Here is a 19,033-nt window from a genome sequence, read left to right as displayed (position 1 = left end):
TTCATTAGAGCCTTACAAAAGCTGATAGTGGCTGAGAAAGGAATGGGTTGCAACTCTGAGTAGAGATTTTATGCAGAAGTTGTTTTTACCTTTAAGACCTGGGAAACCAGGCATTCCAACAATCCCAGGGAAACCAGTTTCCCCAGCCTTTCCTTTAGGTCCAATAAAGCCCAGTTCACCTTTGTCCCCTGGCAGACCTTTCATCCCTGCAGGACCAACTTTCCCTGACTCCCCTGGTTCTCCTCTGACACCAGGGGATCCTATAAAAAAAACAGAGAGAGGTGTTTGATTAAAATATAGGCAGCAGAGAGCAGTTATTATACATCAATGTTATAGGTGCACAAAAGGCAACAGGAAGAACTCATCTATCTGAAAAATAAGCAAAGGAAATGTCTTCCAACAACTGACACTACAATTAAACGTTTTTATTAGGGATTGGTACTGTTTAATGAGCAGATGTCTCACTCTAAAGCATTTTTTTTCCAAACACAACTTTAAGATGTGTGGATCAACTCCTGGAATTCCTCAGCTAGCCAGTGACTCCCAGCCAGCAACTCCAACTTTGGGAATTGAGGTTCACATAACTTTAAGTTGCAAGGTTGAAAAATAATGCTCTAGTATAAACCATAAACTTGCACAAATTGGAGCTTTATTTATTTATAGGATTTTATTTAATTATATATGATAGTTAGATTCTGTTCTATAAAAAGAATAGGAAGTACCAGTTATTATTTTCCACAAAGATATACATCAGATCTCTCACAGATCTCTTAATAATCTATTTAAGTTTTTAATTTAAATAATTATTTAATTAAATTCAGGAAATTTAGTTCCGTTCTGCCAATTGATGGTGAGTGAAATAAACAGAATGTAGAATCATAGATCTTGAAGGGATCTTGGAGGTCTTCTAGTCCAACCTCCTGATCAAGGCAGGAGACCTTATACCAGCCTGGTCATGTTGCATTGATCTGTCAATTATATAATTTAGGGTTAGGAGGCAGTGGATTTTTTGGCAGGAAAGTTTAAAAAATCTGAAGACATGGTTTGGGTCTGATTCAATGTTTCAGAAAATAGTTCAGTCTAACTTAGAGATAAAAAAAAATCATAGGCTATCTATTTCAAACTAGGATTCCAGTGAAATATATGCCTCTTGGTAATTACAATATGATAACATAAATTGCTGTTGTGGCCCAGCAGGACCTGTTGGAGCTGCCACCAGACTCCGACAGCGAGGGGCCCAATGAGTTGGCTCTAGAAGATGTGGAGGACCTTGGACAGGGTTCTGACTCTGAGCATGGCGCAGAGAGGCTGGTTGGCCACCAGGAGGCGCCTGAGACCTGGAACAGCAGTGAGAGCCAAAGGGAGCATGCTCCCGAAGTCAAGCCTTGGAGCAGTGGGGAGGAGACAAGGGAGTGTGATCCTGACGTCATGCATTGGAGCAGTGGGAAGGAGACAAGGGAATTGGTCCTGGATGCCCGGCAACAGTTACGCATTACAGGAGTTAATTGGACTCAGCTGGTGGTAATTAGGTTCCTCTCAAGATTATAAAAGGAATGACTTTCCACAAGCTCGTCGCAGGAATCAACGTATTTACTAGAGCTAGAGAAGCTACCATGGCTATCTTGGCAGGCTGGATTGCTGCCAAGATCAGTCTGTGCTGGATTGCTGCCAAGGTCTGGTCTGTGCTGGATTGCTGCCAAGGTCTAATCTGTGTGTTAATAAATCCTTGAAGTATCTTTGTCTCGGCGTGCTTTGGTGTATGAAGAGGGGGGTCAGAACAAATTGCTATAGCTTTTTTTACCTTTAAAAAGCATAGAATGAAATATGCTAACCCTACTAAACTAGATTTAAGAGGGAAAACCCCCAGAGATATTTGAGCTGTGGCTTTTAAGTGTCTAAAAAGACCTTTCTTACTCTCCAATGGAATGACACTGACAACAGCTGAGGCATGATCTGATCAGTGTGCCCACAACATTTATCTGAGAACAAGAGGAGGGTTATTTGGCTAGCCATTTGGTTGGCTGATAGGTGCTGAAAAGGTCTGCAAGAACCTGAATAAATCGGGAGATAGTTTAAATCTTTTTTGTCACTGAATTTTGAAATAGGGTAGACATCACAAGTGCATTTGTGGCAGGCAGACATAGAGGCTATTTTGGTATGTTGGGATGTGTGGGAGAGGAAGAAAAACTGAATGGGGAAAGGCTTGGTATGTCTGCATATGTGTGATACGAAGGGGGGATGCAGAAGCTGCTAGATTGCTGCCTACAGGAAAAAAAGAAAGTGATGAGGGGATAATTTCTCACCAACAAATCCTTGTGACCCTTTTCTACCCAGGGACCCTTGCTGGCCTGGGAGTCCAGGGAATCCAAATGATGCTGGTGATCCTCGGGTACCCGTCAGACCAGTGGGCCCAGGAAACCCAGGATTCCCTTTGGATCCAGGTGAACCAGGGAAGCCATCTTTTCCTAACAGAAGGAGATAATAAGTAAACAGTCATGATTTAGAGAACTTATATGTACAGGCACAGCACTGAATTCTTACTAAATCAATCAAACTTTTTCCTAGTGGAGCTTAAGCAATGACTATCTTGTTTGTAAGAACTGAATCCAGCCAAAGACCTACAAATACTAATAAACAAGGATGATGAAACCAGTAGAAAAAAAATCGCTTGGCCATAAGCTTTTATGTTATGTTATGTTATGTTATGTTATGTTATGTCATCTCATCACTTGCAAGCTACATTTGCTTGAGCACCTCTAGGTAGGGGCATTTTTTTTCTCTGCTGATGATTATTGTTTCTTTTGCTGCAGGAAGTCTTTTCAAATTCATATTCAAATACAAACTCATTCCAGTTAATGACTGAATGCATTTACATGTACAAGATAATATAAATAAATAAATATAAAATAACCTAAAACAAATAATCACAAAACCAATTAATCTAGACTTATACCAGTCAAAAGACATGTCTGTTTGTCTATCATCTCCCTCCCTCTCCCTCGCTATACATCCATCCATCCATGTACTCTAATCTAATCTTGATAGCACATATTATAAATACTAGAGTTATGAATGCACACACAATTTATATTCATACTTAGATGGCAAGCAAAGAAAAGGCTTTTCTGAATATTGGATATTGTTATATTCAAAGATAATCAGATGGCTTCTGGAAAGAGTTCTATCCAGGTTAAAATAACTTGGAAACAGTGACAAATCCAGTTGATATTCTGCAGCCATTATTAAATTGGGGTCCTGGTGCTCTCTAAATCCAGTGCCAAAAATGCCTCTAGAGAAAAGCCATGAAATTGCAGCCTAGATTTTAAACAGCACTGTGAAACTGTTCATTTACAGGAAAACTATTAACAGAGTCCAGTTGATATATAGAGTTTGGGAGAATACTTTGTGGCTCCCATACTATTTTAAACTGAAACTTACATATTAAACCATGAACTGAATTAAACTCTACTAATATTTAAAACCAGAGTAAAAAAATAAATAAGTGGAATTGTTTTTTGAAGCTACATTTCAGAATACTGCATGTGGAATATGCAGAAATCATTATATTGCCTTATATCGTTCAAAAGGATAGCAATAGCAATAGTACTTAGACTTATATACTGCCCCATAGTGCTTTTACAGCTCTCTCTAAGCGGTTTACATAGTCAACATATTGTCCCAATAATCTGGGTCTTCATTTTACCGATCTCGGAAGGATGGAAATTTGAGTCAACCTTGAATCACTCAGAACTGAACTCCTGGAGTGAGCAGTGAATTAGCCTGCAGTACTGCATTCTAACCACTGCATCACTATGGCTTACTCATAGAATCATAAGGCTGGAAGGCACCTTGGAGGTCTTCTAGTCCAACCCTATGCTCAAGCCTTATACTATCCCAGTCAAATGGTTGTCCCATCTAACTTGAAAATCTCCAGTGATCGAGCACCCACACCCTCACATGGCAAACAGTTCCAATGATTAATTGCTCTTGTTGTCAGAAAATGTCTCCTTACTTTTAAGTTGTATCTCTCTTTGACAAGCTTCCACCCATCACTTCTTGTTCTGCCCTCTGAAGGCCTCAATCCCCTCTTCTTTTTGGCAACCCCTCAAGTAGTGGAAAACAGTTATCTTGTGCCCCTGATCATTCTCTTTGATAGGCTAAGCAAACCTAGGTCCCACAACTATTTGTACGTCTGACCTTTTATCATCTTTGTTGCTCTTCTCTGCACCCTTTCTAGGGTCTCAACATCTTTTTTTATATCATGGTGACCAGAACTAGATGCATATTCCAATCATGGTCTCACAATTGTGATGTAAAGCAGTACTATCACTTCTTGTCTTGACACTATCCCTCTGTTGATTCAGCCTAGGACTGCATTGGCTTTTTTGACAGCTGCAGCACACTGCTGGCTATATTTAAGTGGTTATCCACTCAACACCTAGAGCCCTTTCACAGTTACTGGTACTACTATTGAGCCAGGTACCTACCTATTCTATGCATTTGGTTTTCCCTGCCTAAGTGTTGGATCTTACTTTTCTCACCATTGAACTGCACCTTGTCAGCTAGGGCCCAATGCTCAAGTCTGTCAAGATCCTTCTAGATCTTAAGTCTATCTTCTAAAGAATTAGCTAATCCCCTCTGCTTGATGTCATCTGCAAATGTGATGAGTTCCCTTCTATCCTCTCATCTAGATCATTTATGAAGATGCTGAACAGTACATAGCCTGAGACAATACCATTAAAAAAAATCTGGGAAAGTCATTCTGAAAATTTGTTTGCGCTGGTGCCAATCCAGTCATGATTACTGGAGTTCTCCCCAGAAACCACAGATAAGTGCTGATGATGCACCCTGGGCATTATGCGAGACTATCTTGTCATTGGAACTATACCACATGGCTCCTTGCCTATTTTATCTTGCTCCAGATCCTCTAGAACCTTAGCACCCCAGTGGCTCCTCCAACACCCAACTCTGTCTTTTTAGCTTTCTGCTACGCTCTTTATTCTAATGTATAAGGCCCTACTGTACCATTTCTTTCTCTTATTAACTTTATGTAATCTAAGCCACAGTTACCTTTAATTCCTGGTAAGCCTTGATCTCCTTGCGGGCCTTTTGCTCCTGGGAGTCCCGGTGGCCCAGGGTCCCCAGGAAAGCCTGATGGTGCTCCTAGAACATCACCTGCAAGCCCCTTTTCCCCAAGGAGGCCTGGCAAACCTGGCAAACCGGGATTTCCTACAAGGCCCTTTTCCCCAGGTATTCCTGGAGCACCTCTGCTTCCTCTGGGTCCAGTGAATCCTAAGTGGTATAAAATGATAATGGTAATAAAAATCAAATGTTGATCAATTAACAGTTAATTAAATAAAGTATGGGGAAATATTAAAATAATTAGCATCATGGTTATTATTAATTAAATGAACATTTATTCCCATTAGTTTCTATGGGAATATAGTAATTACTAAAATATCTCAATTTTCTTATCAGTACAACCTAAATATTAATAATTTTTATATGAATATTTCCTGGACATGATTTAGAAAAAGTTTTGCTATAAAGGTATGATCAAATGCAGTCCAATAACAGAGCATTTTTTTCATTTTAATTGGTCCATCAGATTTAAATTTTCTCTGTGCTGCCCTCCTTTTGTTTCCTGAACATGTGAACTATAATCTGTTGGTTCTGTAAGATATCCTTATACTTAAATTAATTTGCTAAAAAAATAAAGATACATATCGTGTTTAATGGATATGAATGGAGTTTATATTAGTCAGACTCTGTTATAGCTGTATATTCTTGCATTATATTAAGAAATTAATAATTAGTACAAGTACACTAGATATCTGAAATGTCTCTTAGAATTTGAAAAAAGTAAATTTTGCCCCTGAAACTCTGCGTATTCTCCCATTCCTTGATCACCCAGGTTTTTAACACATGGATACACATGTTTAATTTAAGGAATTGGAAAATAAAATCCATAAGATTTATGTCTTTATTTATGGTAAACCTATTTCTGTTAGAAATATTCTGAAGAATTGCTCACTAGTTACAACTACCTTTCAAGCATATTTGTTTTTAAATTCATAGGATTACGCAATAAAAAATTGTTCATGTTCGAATAATGAAAAATCAAATACAGCTCTACAATTTTATATAAAACTCTCACATTAAGTAAATGGGTTTTTAAAAATATGAGAAGATTTAAAATATGAATTCAGTGGATTAGTTTGGACTTTCTTATACTGTATTATAATAAAAATTACTTTAGCAAGTAATAATTGACTATAAAAATAATTAATACAGTAATTTAACTTTTTCTAGATAGTGTTGAAAATAGTCAAACTGATGTCTATTACCATCTCTGGTTGGCAATATCCATTTCTTCTAGGTTGAACATTTTTGGGAAAAGGGAAAATATGCACCAGCCTATATGAATTAATTGTAATGTTTTATTACAATGTTTTAGATCCAAGGAGGGATTTTCGAAATATTATGAGAGGAGACCAAGGAGGACTTCTAAATATTTTGATAGGAGACTCCTCTCCCTCATAGTAGGAAAAATTGCTCCCTAGTGCAGGGGACGTCCTTCTCTCCAGATCACATACAAAATAAATTTTCAGGACATTTGTGAAAAACTAAAGAAATAAAAGAAATTAACATGGCTACTAGTCAATCAGCTATTATATGGACACTGAAGCAAAAAATATAGTTGCTGTTATTAATACATAATCTTTAGATGGGTGGAAATCCCTGTATTTTCTAAGAACAGGAATACTCAATAATGATCAATTTCTGTTTCAGGAGAGAACCAGTGAATTGTTGGTGAATTAAAATCTCATTTTAAAAACCTTATTTTTGAAACACCTAATCAGAATTAGAGTTCTTTTCCCAGTGGGCCTGTTTAATCTGTGATTCGCCTGCTAAAGAGTAGCTCTTTGCTACTTCTCAGGCAAATACATTTGCCCAGTCTGGTATAGATCAGCACATGATGGAAAAGTACACATTGCTCTGAATGAAGCCAGCAGAAGTATTATTGGATGCCTTAAGCCTACCCCTCTAGATAAGTTCTACCACCTAGCTGGCATTGCCCTGCCTGCCTGCTGTTCAACAGAGAAGCAGCAGCATACAGAGAGAGGCTTAAATCTTCTATATTTAGACAATACCTATGGCCTATGAACTCTGAGCAGGGACCAGAGAGGCTGGTTGGCCACCAGGAGGTGCCTGAGGCATGGAGCAGCGGTGAAAGCCAAAGGGAGTGTGTCCCTGACGTCAGGCCCTGGAGCAGTGGTGAAGACGTCAGGCCCTTGAGCAGTGATGAGGTGCAGAGGGAATTTGTCCCGGACGCCCGGCAGAGACGGGCGGATAAGTGCCAGCAGCAATTACGGAGACAAAAGAGATAATTGGACCCAGGTGGTTGTGATTAGGCTCCTCCCAAGAGAGTATATAAGAAGAGACTTTGGGAGGCGGCTGTTTGCAGGATTCAACTATTATACTAAAGCTGGAGAAGCTCTGGTATGTATTTCTTATCTGGGAAGTCTGGGTTGCTGCCAAAGCCTTGTCGGTGTGTTAATTTACTGTGAATAAATTGTCCAGCAGTAATCTTGTGTTGGCGTGACTCACCGTATGGAGGGGGGGGTCAGAACACATACGTATACCTGCTCTTTGTGTCCCAATCAATGTACACTTGAGGACCTCATGGCAGCATGACAGAACACAATTAATGTTGCTAGTTTCTGGGCAAGATCTGTTTAATTTGTATATATTTTCATCTTGTATTTTATATTTTAAATGTTATACCATATAGTATGCCTTATTTTAATTGTGATGCTTCCAACACAAACTAACAAACAAACCAGCTAAAGGATGAAATATAAATCCTATCCAAATATTTCAAATGTCTGCAAGTAATTGTTAGTTTTACAGTACCTGCTGGACCTGCTTCACCTCCACGACCTTGATCCCCTTGAAGTCCTTTCAGTCCTTGAGATCCATTCAAACCAAATTCACCAGGAATCCCTTTTGTACCCTTTGCACCTATGATTTGAAGATGTAATATGTATATTTTTTATTTAAAAAAATAATTAGTGAAAAAAACCCCAACTGTGGTTGAATGTAGTCCTGATTTCCAAGTGAGACAGAGTGTGTTCCAGAAGAGCAAGATATAGCAAGGTTTAGATAGTTTGTGTGGAAGAAAGAGAGTTTAAAGAGATTTAAAATGAAAAATATTATCCTTTGTAAAAAATAGTTACTTTCAAACCAATACAAAAGAATTTCAGTTCCCTTGAAATATTATGGACATAAAGAATTTGACATGCTCAGTAAGTTAAGAACAGGTTTGTCTACTTGAAATAAAAACAGGAAGTACTATATTATTATCAAGAAAACATCAACAAGGATTACTTGTCATTTGTCAACTGAAAATTCTTGAGTTCATACAAATACACAAAATTACAAAATAATAATTGACAGATGAATATGAAAGTTAATTTTTTTAATTAAGTAAGCTATATTTGATCTCCATTTACAGGTGGTCTTTGATTAATAACCATTCATTCAGCATCTGAAACAATGCTGAACAATGCTGCGACAGCGCAACACAGCCATTCGCCCATGAGGCTGTGCCCGGCTCTTTAGGAGCCGCCCGGAAACCACAAAACAATAAACCCCCCATTATAAAGCCCAAGCCATATTTTGTAGGTAAAAAGAAAATAAGACCTTGTCGTATTTTCGGGGAAACACGGTATCAGTTTCAGTCACAACTGCAGTTTTAATTGATGACTACTTGTACATTATTGTTTTGGAATAATTATTATAGTTAAGAAAAATTGGATGAAATTATTCTCGCTATGTGAATTATGGTACTATTTGATTCTTTTAAAAAAGCATACCTGGTAGTCCAGGCAGTCCTGGGTATCCCGGAGCTCCTTTTGGGGCCATAACACAGCTGGTCCCTAAAGACAAAAATATGAACTGAAAGAACAAAAAATGCTGGTGGTTCCTTAAAGCCTAACAAATGAACTATGGCAAAGGTTTTGTTAGATTAGAGTCCACAATGTCATTTGAGTGGGCAAAAGAATTTTACTCTTAATACAATTACTTTAGTGTTGCGTCTGAATTTTTAATAATTGCGCACAGCATATTTTGTTAAATGAAATTTGTGAAATTAAAATATACAAAAAGAGTTTTTAAATAATATTCTTGTCTCACAGTTTTCTTGTCACTTAGATTTCTTGTCTTATGGGAGAATTCACTTAAATAAAAGTATATAGTTCACTTTTGAATAATCATGTTTGGTTCATTTTACCTGAATGAATTGATTCTGTTCTGTTATCTCTAAGAAAGCTGTCCTCTGTTTGCCCACATTCTATAAAACAAAAGAAGCAAACAAACAAGAATATCTAATTTGTTTAAGCCAGTATCAGACTATAATATTCAATTAGACTACACATGTGAATCCATCTATAGGAATTCAGTGGATCAATTATCTTTCTACAAGCAGAACAAATAAAAGATCTAAACAATATGTGCTGTTTTGAACTAAAAAGTGGAATGCAAATATTATCTATCATCTGTCTGTCTGTCTGTCTGCCTGCCTGCCTGCCTGCCTACCTACCTACGGTGTGTGTGTGTGTGTGTGTGTGTGTGTGTGTGTGTGTGTGTGTGTGTGAGAGAGAGAGAGAGAGAGAGAGAGAGAGAGAGAGAGAGAGAGAGAGAGGGAGAGAGAGGGAAAGCGAGAGAAAAAGAATTTTAACTTTAGACAAAAGCTTATATGTTGAAATTAAAATACTTGTGTATTTTGTTTCCTGAATTTGTCTGGCATGAGTTGAGTCAAGACTTTATCATTAAATATGAAATTTGGCAACACTTAGAACCAAGTTATAAGAACAATAGATACTGCAGTTTTATTCCTGAGATATTGGTCTTGGTTGTTGGCATTGAAACCAGCTGTTTTGGCCATCAAAGTAAGATCTTTGCTAGGTCAAGTATCTTCAATACTATCAAAGTTTATCTCCTCTTTCTAGCTGATCAAGACCCTGATATATGGTACCTTTCCAAATTGCCTGATTTTATGCCACCATTTGTGTGATCCATCCTATTGTAGTATAAATGTAGATGAACTGCAACTATAATCTGATTACTGGTTGTTTATGTTATGAAATTTTGTTGTATTTTATGTGTATTTTTTAGTTTTATTAATTATAAAAGTAAAGGTTCTCTTGCACATATATGCTACTCGTTCCTGACTCTAGGGGGTGGTGCTCATCTCTGTTTCAAAGCCGAAGAGCCAGTGCTGTCCGAAGATTTCTCTGTGATCATGTGGCCGGCATAACTAAATGCTGAAGGCTCATGGAACGCTGCTACCTTCCCACCAAAGGTGGTTCCTATTTTTCTATTTGCATTTTTTATGTGCTTTTGAACTGTTAGGTTGGCAGAAGCTGGGACAAGTAACAGGAGCTCACTCCATTATGCAGCACCAGGGATTCGAACTGCAGAACTGCTGACCTTCTGATCGACAAGTTCAGTGTTCTAGGCACTGAGTCATCGTGTCCCTAATTATTAATTATAGGTTTATGTAATTTTGTTGTAGTGTTTTCTGGCCTAAAGACCATAATAAAGGTTTTAATGTGACTACAAAGCTTCAAGAAGCGCCACTAAGAATTTAACCCAATCTCCCCATACACCAGCCATTAGGTTAGTGTACATAACTTGATTTTTCCAATAAGAAAAGAACAATTAAAAATGCTCTGTCCTGGTAGTCTACTACCACCAGACTCTGGAAACACTGAAGCCAGTTGAAGCTTGGGATGTTCCAATTTTTTATTCTGTTATTATGTTGTATAAAATATAAACAGTAGTTTTCTGCTGATTTTCTTTCTACTGCTTTTGGTTTGAGGAACCAGGAAAACAATACAATGGCTGGAATATAGGTGTTTTCCCCCCCGGCATATCGTGATGGGCTGTCTGCTAAAACGAAACAAGGCTATGGCATGCACTTGAAAGAAAAGGGTTTTTTAAAACACTGCAGATAGATTTTTACTGGGTTCGTGTATATTGATATAAACTTCAAGGTGAATCTGTGAAGTCCCAGCTAAAAGTGATATGAAAAGTATGACAGTCCATTTTCATTTATTAGATCTAACGTTGTACCATCATTTTGTGATTGTCATGTCTCATGTTTTTTGTAACTAGCTCCCTTCCCCCTAGCAGACATTTTGTGATCATAGTCATCTCAGATTTCCAAATGTGCTCAAACTAGTTGGGGATTACAAGAAAGTACCTATCTGAGCAGGAGGGCCTGGGGGGCCAGGAGGGCCTTGAAAGCCAGGATTTCCATATGTTCCAGGGTCACCCGGAGGACCACGATATCCCTTTGGACTGAACAAACTCATACCAGGCAGACCAATTTCACCAGGAAAACCTTTTGGACCTGGCTGGCCTGCACCACCAGGATCCCCTTGTTCACCTCTTATGCCATCACCCTGCAAAGAAATTTAAAATATTATAAGCTTCCACCAGCTAAGCTGTTTCAGCACTAAATCACTTCTTAACTTTCTCAGCTACCTTTTCTACTGAGTTACCCAATTTCTATAACTCTTGTACCCGACAATTACTAACAGAAGAGGTAACTCTTGTACCCGACAATTACTAACAGACTATATATTTTCATAGCTCCAGATGAATGGCTTTAATGAGGAAATGTGGATAATAAAGGAAAAACTCCAAGTAGTAAGAACTGCTAAAGTTGTTTGATGGATGAATAACTTAGAATCAAAACCGCTTAGAAAGCAATTGTAAAATTGTTAGCAGAATATTTATTGCAAGTAACTTGATCTATGAAATCTCCCTGTCTGTGTAGTGCAAGTAACTTGCAGCATTTTTCAACTATATTGAATCTATAAAATATTCAAATTGTCACATTTACACTGTGTGAGTCTATTAGTCACTGTTAGATAATTTTTAACATTTACATGTTTTGAATAAGACAGGCTGTTCCAACCAAATTTCTGGAATAAAATAATATTCCAATTGAAGCTTCCTAGTTGTCCTCAAGAATAACTAAAAATTCCTGCCTGATTTCAAACTATTCCCATCCAGGAATGGTACAGCTTCTAAAGCAGTCTAAAAACTGTGAAAACAGTAAAGGCAATCAATCAGTAGTAGACCAGACCAGCTTAGGATGAATACAAAATCCCCAAGAATCACTGTGTTAGCCTTGCCAGGGTTCAGTTTCAGATTACTGGCCTCTCTTGTCCATTAATGAGTCCAGGCAGCATCTCAGCACCTTCAGGACTTGACCTGATTTCTGTTGTGGCCCGCCAGCTGCCAGCACAGCTGGTGGCAGACTTGGATGATTAAGAGTTGGGGAGGACTTCAGTCCTGAAGTCTGGGGAAGGCTCTGATGGATGCTTTGTGTTGGAAGCAGAGATAGAGCCAGAGCCATCAGACATTTCCCAGCTGCCTTCAGAGACGGAGATAAGTAGGGAAGAAGAACAGCTGGGGCCTGTCACAAATGAGCGTATGCACCTAGCTGTGAGGGGGGGGGGGAGAGCAGTTGAGTACTAGGAGCCGACTCAGAAAGAAAGAATGGCTCCTCTCTGGCTGGGGAATAAATAGAAGCTAAAGGGGAGTGGTGTCCTTTGTGTCTCAGAGACTGTGTCAGGCCTGCAGTCATATTCTTTTTGAGGATCTTTGGCCTGCCACACTCTCTATTATTTCATTATGCTGCTTCATTAGTGTAGTAGTTAGGAGGGGGGAATAGAAAGGAGTAGAATTGTGGAATGTGTTGTTGTCATTTTTTTCTAGAAGCCCAGACTCATCTTTTGAGCTTGGGCTTCTAGAAAGATGAGCCCAAGCTCATCTTTTGTCTCCGCACCTCTGCACCTGACTGGAACTAGATGGGTGGAAATGCCAGCATGGCTGAAGACGATTGGACCATGTGATGGATTTATGGGTGTGTGGATAAGAGCATGAACTTTCAACTGGGTGAAATCCCAGGAAGTTTTCAGATTTGGGATTTCCACAGATGTGCCAATGTGTCTGTCTTATTATTGAAACTTTAAGGATAGCTCTACTTTGGACTCTGATTTAATTCTGCATGATATTTGGAACACTGACAGACTGCTTGAGAGAGTTTGATTTACAGCTTTGGGACTGGAAACTCCAGGCATGGCAATTATCCAAGAACTGATAATGTCTGTGCTTCAGTTAACCCTTGGAAGTATTATTGCCTAGACATTTCTGTCTGTGAATGCCATGAATTCACAGTAATTAAATAAAGAGGGTTTTTTCGGGACAAGGAGTCTGCTTCTTGGTTCTGCTAAGGCTGGGACAGAACAATTTCAGCCATTAGGAGAAGTCAAGTGGAGGGAAGGCCATCAAAGTGGTAAGTCTCCCATTAGGATCTTGAGGGTTGAGGCTGAACGGCTGACTTACCCGAAGACCAGGAAACCCTGGTAAACCATCTATGCCATTCCTGCCTGGTAAACCATCTTCTCCTTGACTTCCAGGAAATCCTGGAGCTCCTAGGTCTCCTTTGGCACCTTGAAAACATGGTTTTATGAAGATGTAGCAAAAGAAGTCAATATAAAAATACAGTGGTTTAGTTTATATTTTAAAAACATCTGTTTGTTACCTTTTGTGGTAACACGTTGGGAATTCCCTTTTATCCCCTTTGGTCCAGATGGTCCAGGTCCACCAGGCAATCCCTATTGATGGATATTAAGAAAATTTAATTAATCACTCTAAAAACATACTGCAAAAGTGTAAGAAAAAATTGTGTTACCTTTCATGAGAACAAAATGCACTGAAGAAGTCATATAATTTCTCACAATTAATGCAGGCTTGCATGCATATGTACAGTCCTGTGGTGGGTTATGACTGGTACACCCCGGTATGGGCATACTAATGCCTGCCGGGAGCACTGGGTACCGTTCTGGTACTGTGCTCTGGAGGGCCCACCCATCCGCTCATGTTCCTTACCAGTATTTGAGCTCTCCGGCGCTTCCGCACATGGACCATACAGTGCTTGTGCGATGCTCCGCCGAGTAGCTGGAGTGTCACGGAGGTGTTGTGGAGCATCGCAGGCGGTAAGTATGCATGTGTTGCGCGCATGCACGTATGCTGCATGCATTCACGTGGTGGATGCTGGGTCCTGTTGCACCGTACCGGTTGCAACAGGATCCGGAACCCACCACTGATGCAGGATTTCAAGAAAGTACTATATTTGTGCAAAGTTTATAATTGGCTGAACACTGAAAAGATGATGAATTAGACTAGTTTCACAACTGGATCTGGTATTTCTGATTTTTTCTCATAAAAGATGCATAGCACATTTTTTATAAAACCAAAGAATTAATGGAACTTCTACAGGGAAAACAGTGCTTTCAAGTGAAAGATCTACATATGGAACCCCATTGCTGCAAAGAATGTAAGTCCATAAATAAAGAACCTCACTTTTCAAAATATTTATGGCATAAATGTACATAATAAATTGCGGAAATATTATCTAATATTTTGTTCTCTAAAATATACAATATTCCATTACAAAAATATCATACCTTTCCACCAGGAAAGCCCGGAAGTCCATGGTAGCCTTGATCTCCTACTTCTCCTTTCTCCCCAGGATATCCTATTGGACCTTGAAATCCTGGAGGACCAGGTTGTCCTGCAGGACCTCTTCTTCCTTCGGTATGTTCAACACATATGCAATCTCCTCTATCACCTACAAATATATATATAGGTTCGATTCCCAACATAGGGCATGGCTAGCTGATGAGAGCTAAATAGCTTGAAATAGATCTATACTAGTCTCCCTTTATTTATTTATCAGCATAAATATAACAAAATGTAACAAAAAGGCAACAGTAAAAAATATTGGGTTTCTGTCTGAATGGTCTCTTGTGACGAGCCGAAGACAGAGAGTGGAAGTGTGACCTTCCTCCCATATTTGGGCATACCAGGGGTTGTGACTTTAAATATATGTATTTAAAGTCACAAGGGTGTGGCTAGCTGATGAGAGCTAAATAGCTTGAAATAGATCTATACTAGTCTCCCTTTATTTATTTATCAGCATAAATATAACATATATATATATATATATATATATATATATATATATATATATATATATATATATATATATATATATATATATATATATATATATATATATATATATATATATATATATACGTGTGTTTGTGTGTGCATCATATTGAAACATTTACTTGCAACCATGGGTTTTAGCAAAATTCATATAAAATTACAGCTATCCGTATCAGCTCAATACATAGATAAATATTCATAGATACAGATATTGCAAAGAACACAACCAATATTGTGGCAATAAAGCAAGGCTACTATATCTAAGTTTAAAAACTCATAGAACCACTAGATGGAAGTATAGAGATACTGAAAATTGTGCAGACTTGATTTGGTTATCTAAATATTATTACAAATGCCAGAGAAGAGCCAAATGGAGTGCCTCGATGTCACATTCAGCCTGCTGACTGAAATCCCTTTTCTTTGCCTCCATAGTAGTCTTATTCACAACAATCTCATAGCACCATGTATTTTTATCTAAAGGTCTCATACAGAATTCCTTGGGGTTGACTTTTAACTCTGAGTAGTATTGAAACGTCCACTTTTACACCCTTGGGATTTTACCAACATGCATCTAGAATCTCATGGCAACTTAATCCTGTCTATGTGAGCAGAGACTAAATGGGAAAAATGTTTCTTCAGCCAAGAGGTTTCCTTTTCAAATCCATAGGGTTCCCTCCAAAAAATTTGCTGGAATTGGATGTGAGGTTTCCGTATATATATTTATCTGTAATGTGCAGAGTCCAGTCATTTATTTATACACGGCACACTTCTTGCTTAAATTCATCCAGATAAATTGTTGCTGCCTCCCACTATTAATTGAAATGATTTAGTATATTTAGAAAGCACTTCAAAGATTTACAGCTTGTACAAACAGTGATCTGACATTTGTCTTAACAACTTCTGTATGAGCCTGAAAAGAGATGCTGCTTTAACAAATTCTTTTAATGAAATTAATCAGAAGTTTAAAGTGGCTGCATTCATTTCTGAAGCTTATCACAGCCTTATTATTTATTTACAGCATTTACTGAGCTAAGATATGCAGGAAACACACCCACAATAGCAATGGGGGATTTCAACTATCCTGATAACAACTGAGAGACAAACTTTGTAACTAGTGGGAGATCAAACAGATTCCTATTGTGCCTAGCTGACACCTTTGTCATCCAAAATGTAGGAGAGAGAACTAGAGGGTCAGCTATACCTAATTCTGACTAACAGGGAGAAAAAGATAGCAGGGGTGGAAGTTGCAGGCTCTTGGGGGACAGTGAAAAATAGCCCAACCTATCAAAAACAGCACCTGTAGGAGACAGAACAAGAATGCAAGTCAAACTAGCTAAGAAAATGGTAAGAAAACATCTATCTATGGAGGATTAGGTGCACCTGGCTTAGCACAGATGACTCGGCATAGCTGGAGGGGCATGGCCAGGTGGATGCAGCCACATGGATGTGGCTGGGGGGTGCCACCAGGTGGGTGTGGTCAGGTAGGTGCAGAACAAGTCATCTTGGGCAATTGGACGTAGAGCCAAATCAGCACCCCAGTAGACGAAAAATCACTTGGAGTTGTGCTGGCAAATGGGAAGTGGAGAAATGGCAAAATTTGAAAGGCAAGACTGTAGATCCTTCCCGCACCCCACATACGCTTGCAGAAACCCTCAATTTTTCTTTCTCCTTTATGAGGAGAAAGTTACTGTAAAGTTTGAAAGAGAAGGGAAGGGAAAAGCTGGGTGGATTCCCCCCCCCCTGCAGAAATACTCCTCTGCCACTCCTTTCTTCTCTTCAGAGATCTGTCAAGGCAGAAGTTGGATGCGGAAAAAACTGCTTCCTGCAAACTTTTTCTCCATGCTTCCATGAGCAGCAGCATCGTCCTCCATCTCCTGGGAAGTCCTTTGCACCGGACGGAAAAGATCTTTGCTCACACCCTCTTGCAGCACGCCACGATGCGAAAAACACCAAGATTGGCACGCTTGGGGCTGCTGCTGCGATATCCAGGGAGGCTAAACCAAGCCACGCGCCTCTCCCAGACGCTTTCGCAGCTTCCCAGAGTGCCAAGAACCTTCACGCTCTTCTCCGTGCTCTCCTTGGCTCCTCCCGACTGCAATAGATGTCCAGAAATGGTGGGTGCAACCGGACTGGAGAACTTTCTCTTCTCAGAAATGTCTTCTCAGTGGAGCTGCGGCAGCCTGCCTGTCCCTTTCAGGTACTTCGATCCCCAGGAGGGAGGGGGTCAGGGGGGGCATAAAGGGAGCCGCAGCTCCTCTGTGAATTGAGAGGAAAAGGTTTGGCTTCTCTCTGCCATTTACATGCTACAGTAGGGAGAATCCCAACTTTTTTCCTCTCCCTCCATTCAGAGTGGAACTGCTCCAGCCTCCCTCCTCACCCACACACACACATTGTCCAGTAATGGGGCCAGCCTGCTCTGCCCCACAGCATTTGGGTGACAGGGTCCTCTGTTTGGGGGGGAGAATTTGGTTGCAAAAACCCCAAGGGGGAGGGGGCAGACTTGGAGGGCCTGTTCCTTCTTCCCCTTTTCCTCAGTCCTGCAAATCCAGAAATCTTCCCCACTCCAAGCAGCAACTGAGACCATGCAGGTGAGAGGGGGGCAGGAGAAGATAGTCGGACAAGAGAAGTTGAAAGTCAGGAAAGACGAAGCAATTGTCCAGCAAGAGGAGTTTCTGCAAAAGGGAGGGGGAGGAGACAGCTTCCAAAGACCTTTTGCTTTTAGCCATAATTGCCATCAGAGCAGATGTTGGGGGACAAGGAAGAAAGGGATCCCAGATGCCCAGCACCTTGAAGAGGTACGTGTGGATGGGGTGACAGGGAATCGGAGGAGAACTGGACAGGATTCCCTCAATCGTCTTCCTTTGTTCCCCTCCCTGGAGGGAAGACCAACAGCATTTTGCAAAACAGGGAGTTTCCCCTTAAGGCTCCACTGTGTTCCCACGTTCTATATCTGGATGGGTTCGCCGGTTCACTCCTTGCCTTGATCGGGGCCTGTAGTGTACAAGCAGTGGGTGAAAGGAGTGAGGGGGGGGAGGGATACTGGACAGGAAAGTCCATTGGAGTTGGCCGGCTAATAAATTCAAGTAGGTAAATAATTAATAATTATTCATTAAATAAATTCAGAATGTTAAGAGGGTCTTTATCAGAAGGAACCTATATGTACTTGCAAGTAAAATAAAAGCCAGATTATATGCAAAGACAACATCCCCACTAAAGTTTTTTTTTTAAATAAATATTTTTGAAAGGGTAAAGAAGAATGGCTTGTTTGAGAATCACCATCATTTAGAGACTTCCAATTTATTCTGCATGTCCATAACTGAGTTTGTCTATTTATTAAACTTCTACACCTCCACCATCAGCAATCCAGAAGAGGTCTTCACTCACTCCCACTTGCAGCACGCCCCGATGCAAAAAACGCCGAGATCGGCGCGCTTGAGGCTGCTGCTGTGACATCTAGGGAGTCTAAACCAAGCCGTGCGCCTCTCCCTGCCGCTTTCACGGCTTCCCAGAGTGCCAAGAACCTTCACGCTCTTCTCCGTGCTCTCCTCAGCTCCTCTTGACTACAATAGATGTCCAGAAGTGGCGGGGGGCTATATGCTCAGAAAAGCAACTTCAGGAAGGTCCTTTGCTAGCAGGCAGGTTCTAGGATGCCTGCCGCCACCAAAGGACATTCCCGAAGTTGCTTTTTTGAGCACGGGGAAAATGGACGGTATTTTGTCTCCCCGTTGCTCAGAAAAGCAACTCCAGGAAGATCCTTTGGTGGCCACAGGCGTCCTAGAACCTGCCTGCTAGCAAAGGACCTTCCCGAAGTTGCTTTTCTGAGCAACGGGGAGACAGAAGGGACAAAATACCGTCCGGCCGGGATGGGTATACAGGGCCGGGGGCGGTGCAGGCTTACTTCCAGGTCCGGTGACCAACCGGTTCGCGGGAACCGGCG

General features: G+C 40.2%; 1 protein-coding gene across 1 annotated transcript in view; it reads right to left on the bottom strand.

The window, feature by feature from the left end:
* Window positions 1-19,033, bottom strand: part of COL4A2 (collagen type IV alpha 2 chain) — a 180,346-nt gene that overhangs the window by 40,521 nt on the left and 120,792 nt on the right. The window contains exons 22-31 of the mRNA XM_087716708.1: window positions 14,550-14,713; window positions 13,625-13,697; window positions 13,426-13,532; window positions 11,270-11,471; window positions 9,296-9,355; window positions 8,880-8,942; window positions 7,918-8,025; window positions 5,071-5,292; window positions 2,304-2,465; window positions 90-260 (exon numbers count right to left, since the gene is read on the bottom strand). Coding sequence (XP_087572834.1) covers window positions 90-260; window positions 2,304-2,465; window positions 5,071-5,292; window positions 7,918-8,025; window positions 8,880-8,942; window positions 9,296-9,355; window positions 11,270-11,471; window positions 13,426-13,532; window positions 13,625-13,697; window positions 14,550-14,713 — 1,332 coding nt within the window. The remainder of the gene's footprint in view (window positions 1-89; window positions 261-2,303; window positions 2,466-5,070; window positions 5,293-7,917; window positions 8,026-8,879; window positions 8,943-9,295; window positions 9,356-11,269; window positions 11,472-13,425; window positions 13,533-13,624; window positions 13,698-14,549; window positions 14,714-19,033) is intronic.

Source organism: Thamnophis sirtalis, unplaced genomic scaffold, assembly GCF_051295495.1.
Source record: "Thamnophis sirtalis isolate CommonGarterSnake01/CBP01778 unplaced genomic scaffold, rThaSir2_p1.2 scaffold_5, whole genome shotgun sequence".
NCBI lineage: Eukaryota > Metazoa > Chordata > Lepidosauria > Squamata > Natricidae > Thamnophis > Thamnophis sirtalis.
Note: the sequence above shows the minus strand (reverse complement) of the source record. Positions and strands in the feature narration are given on the sequence as shown.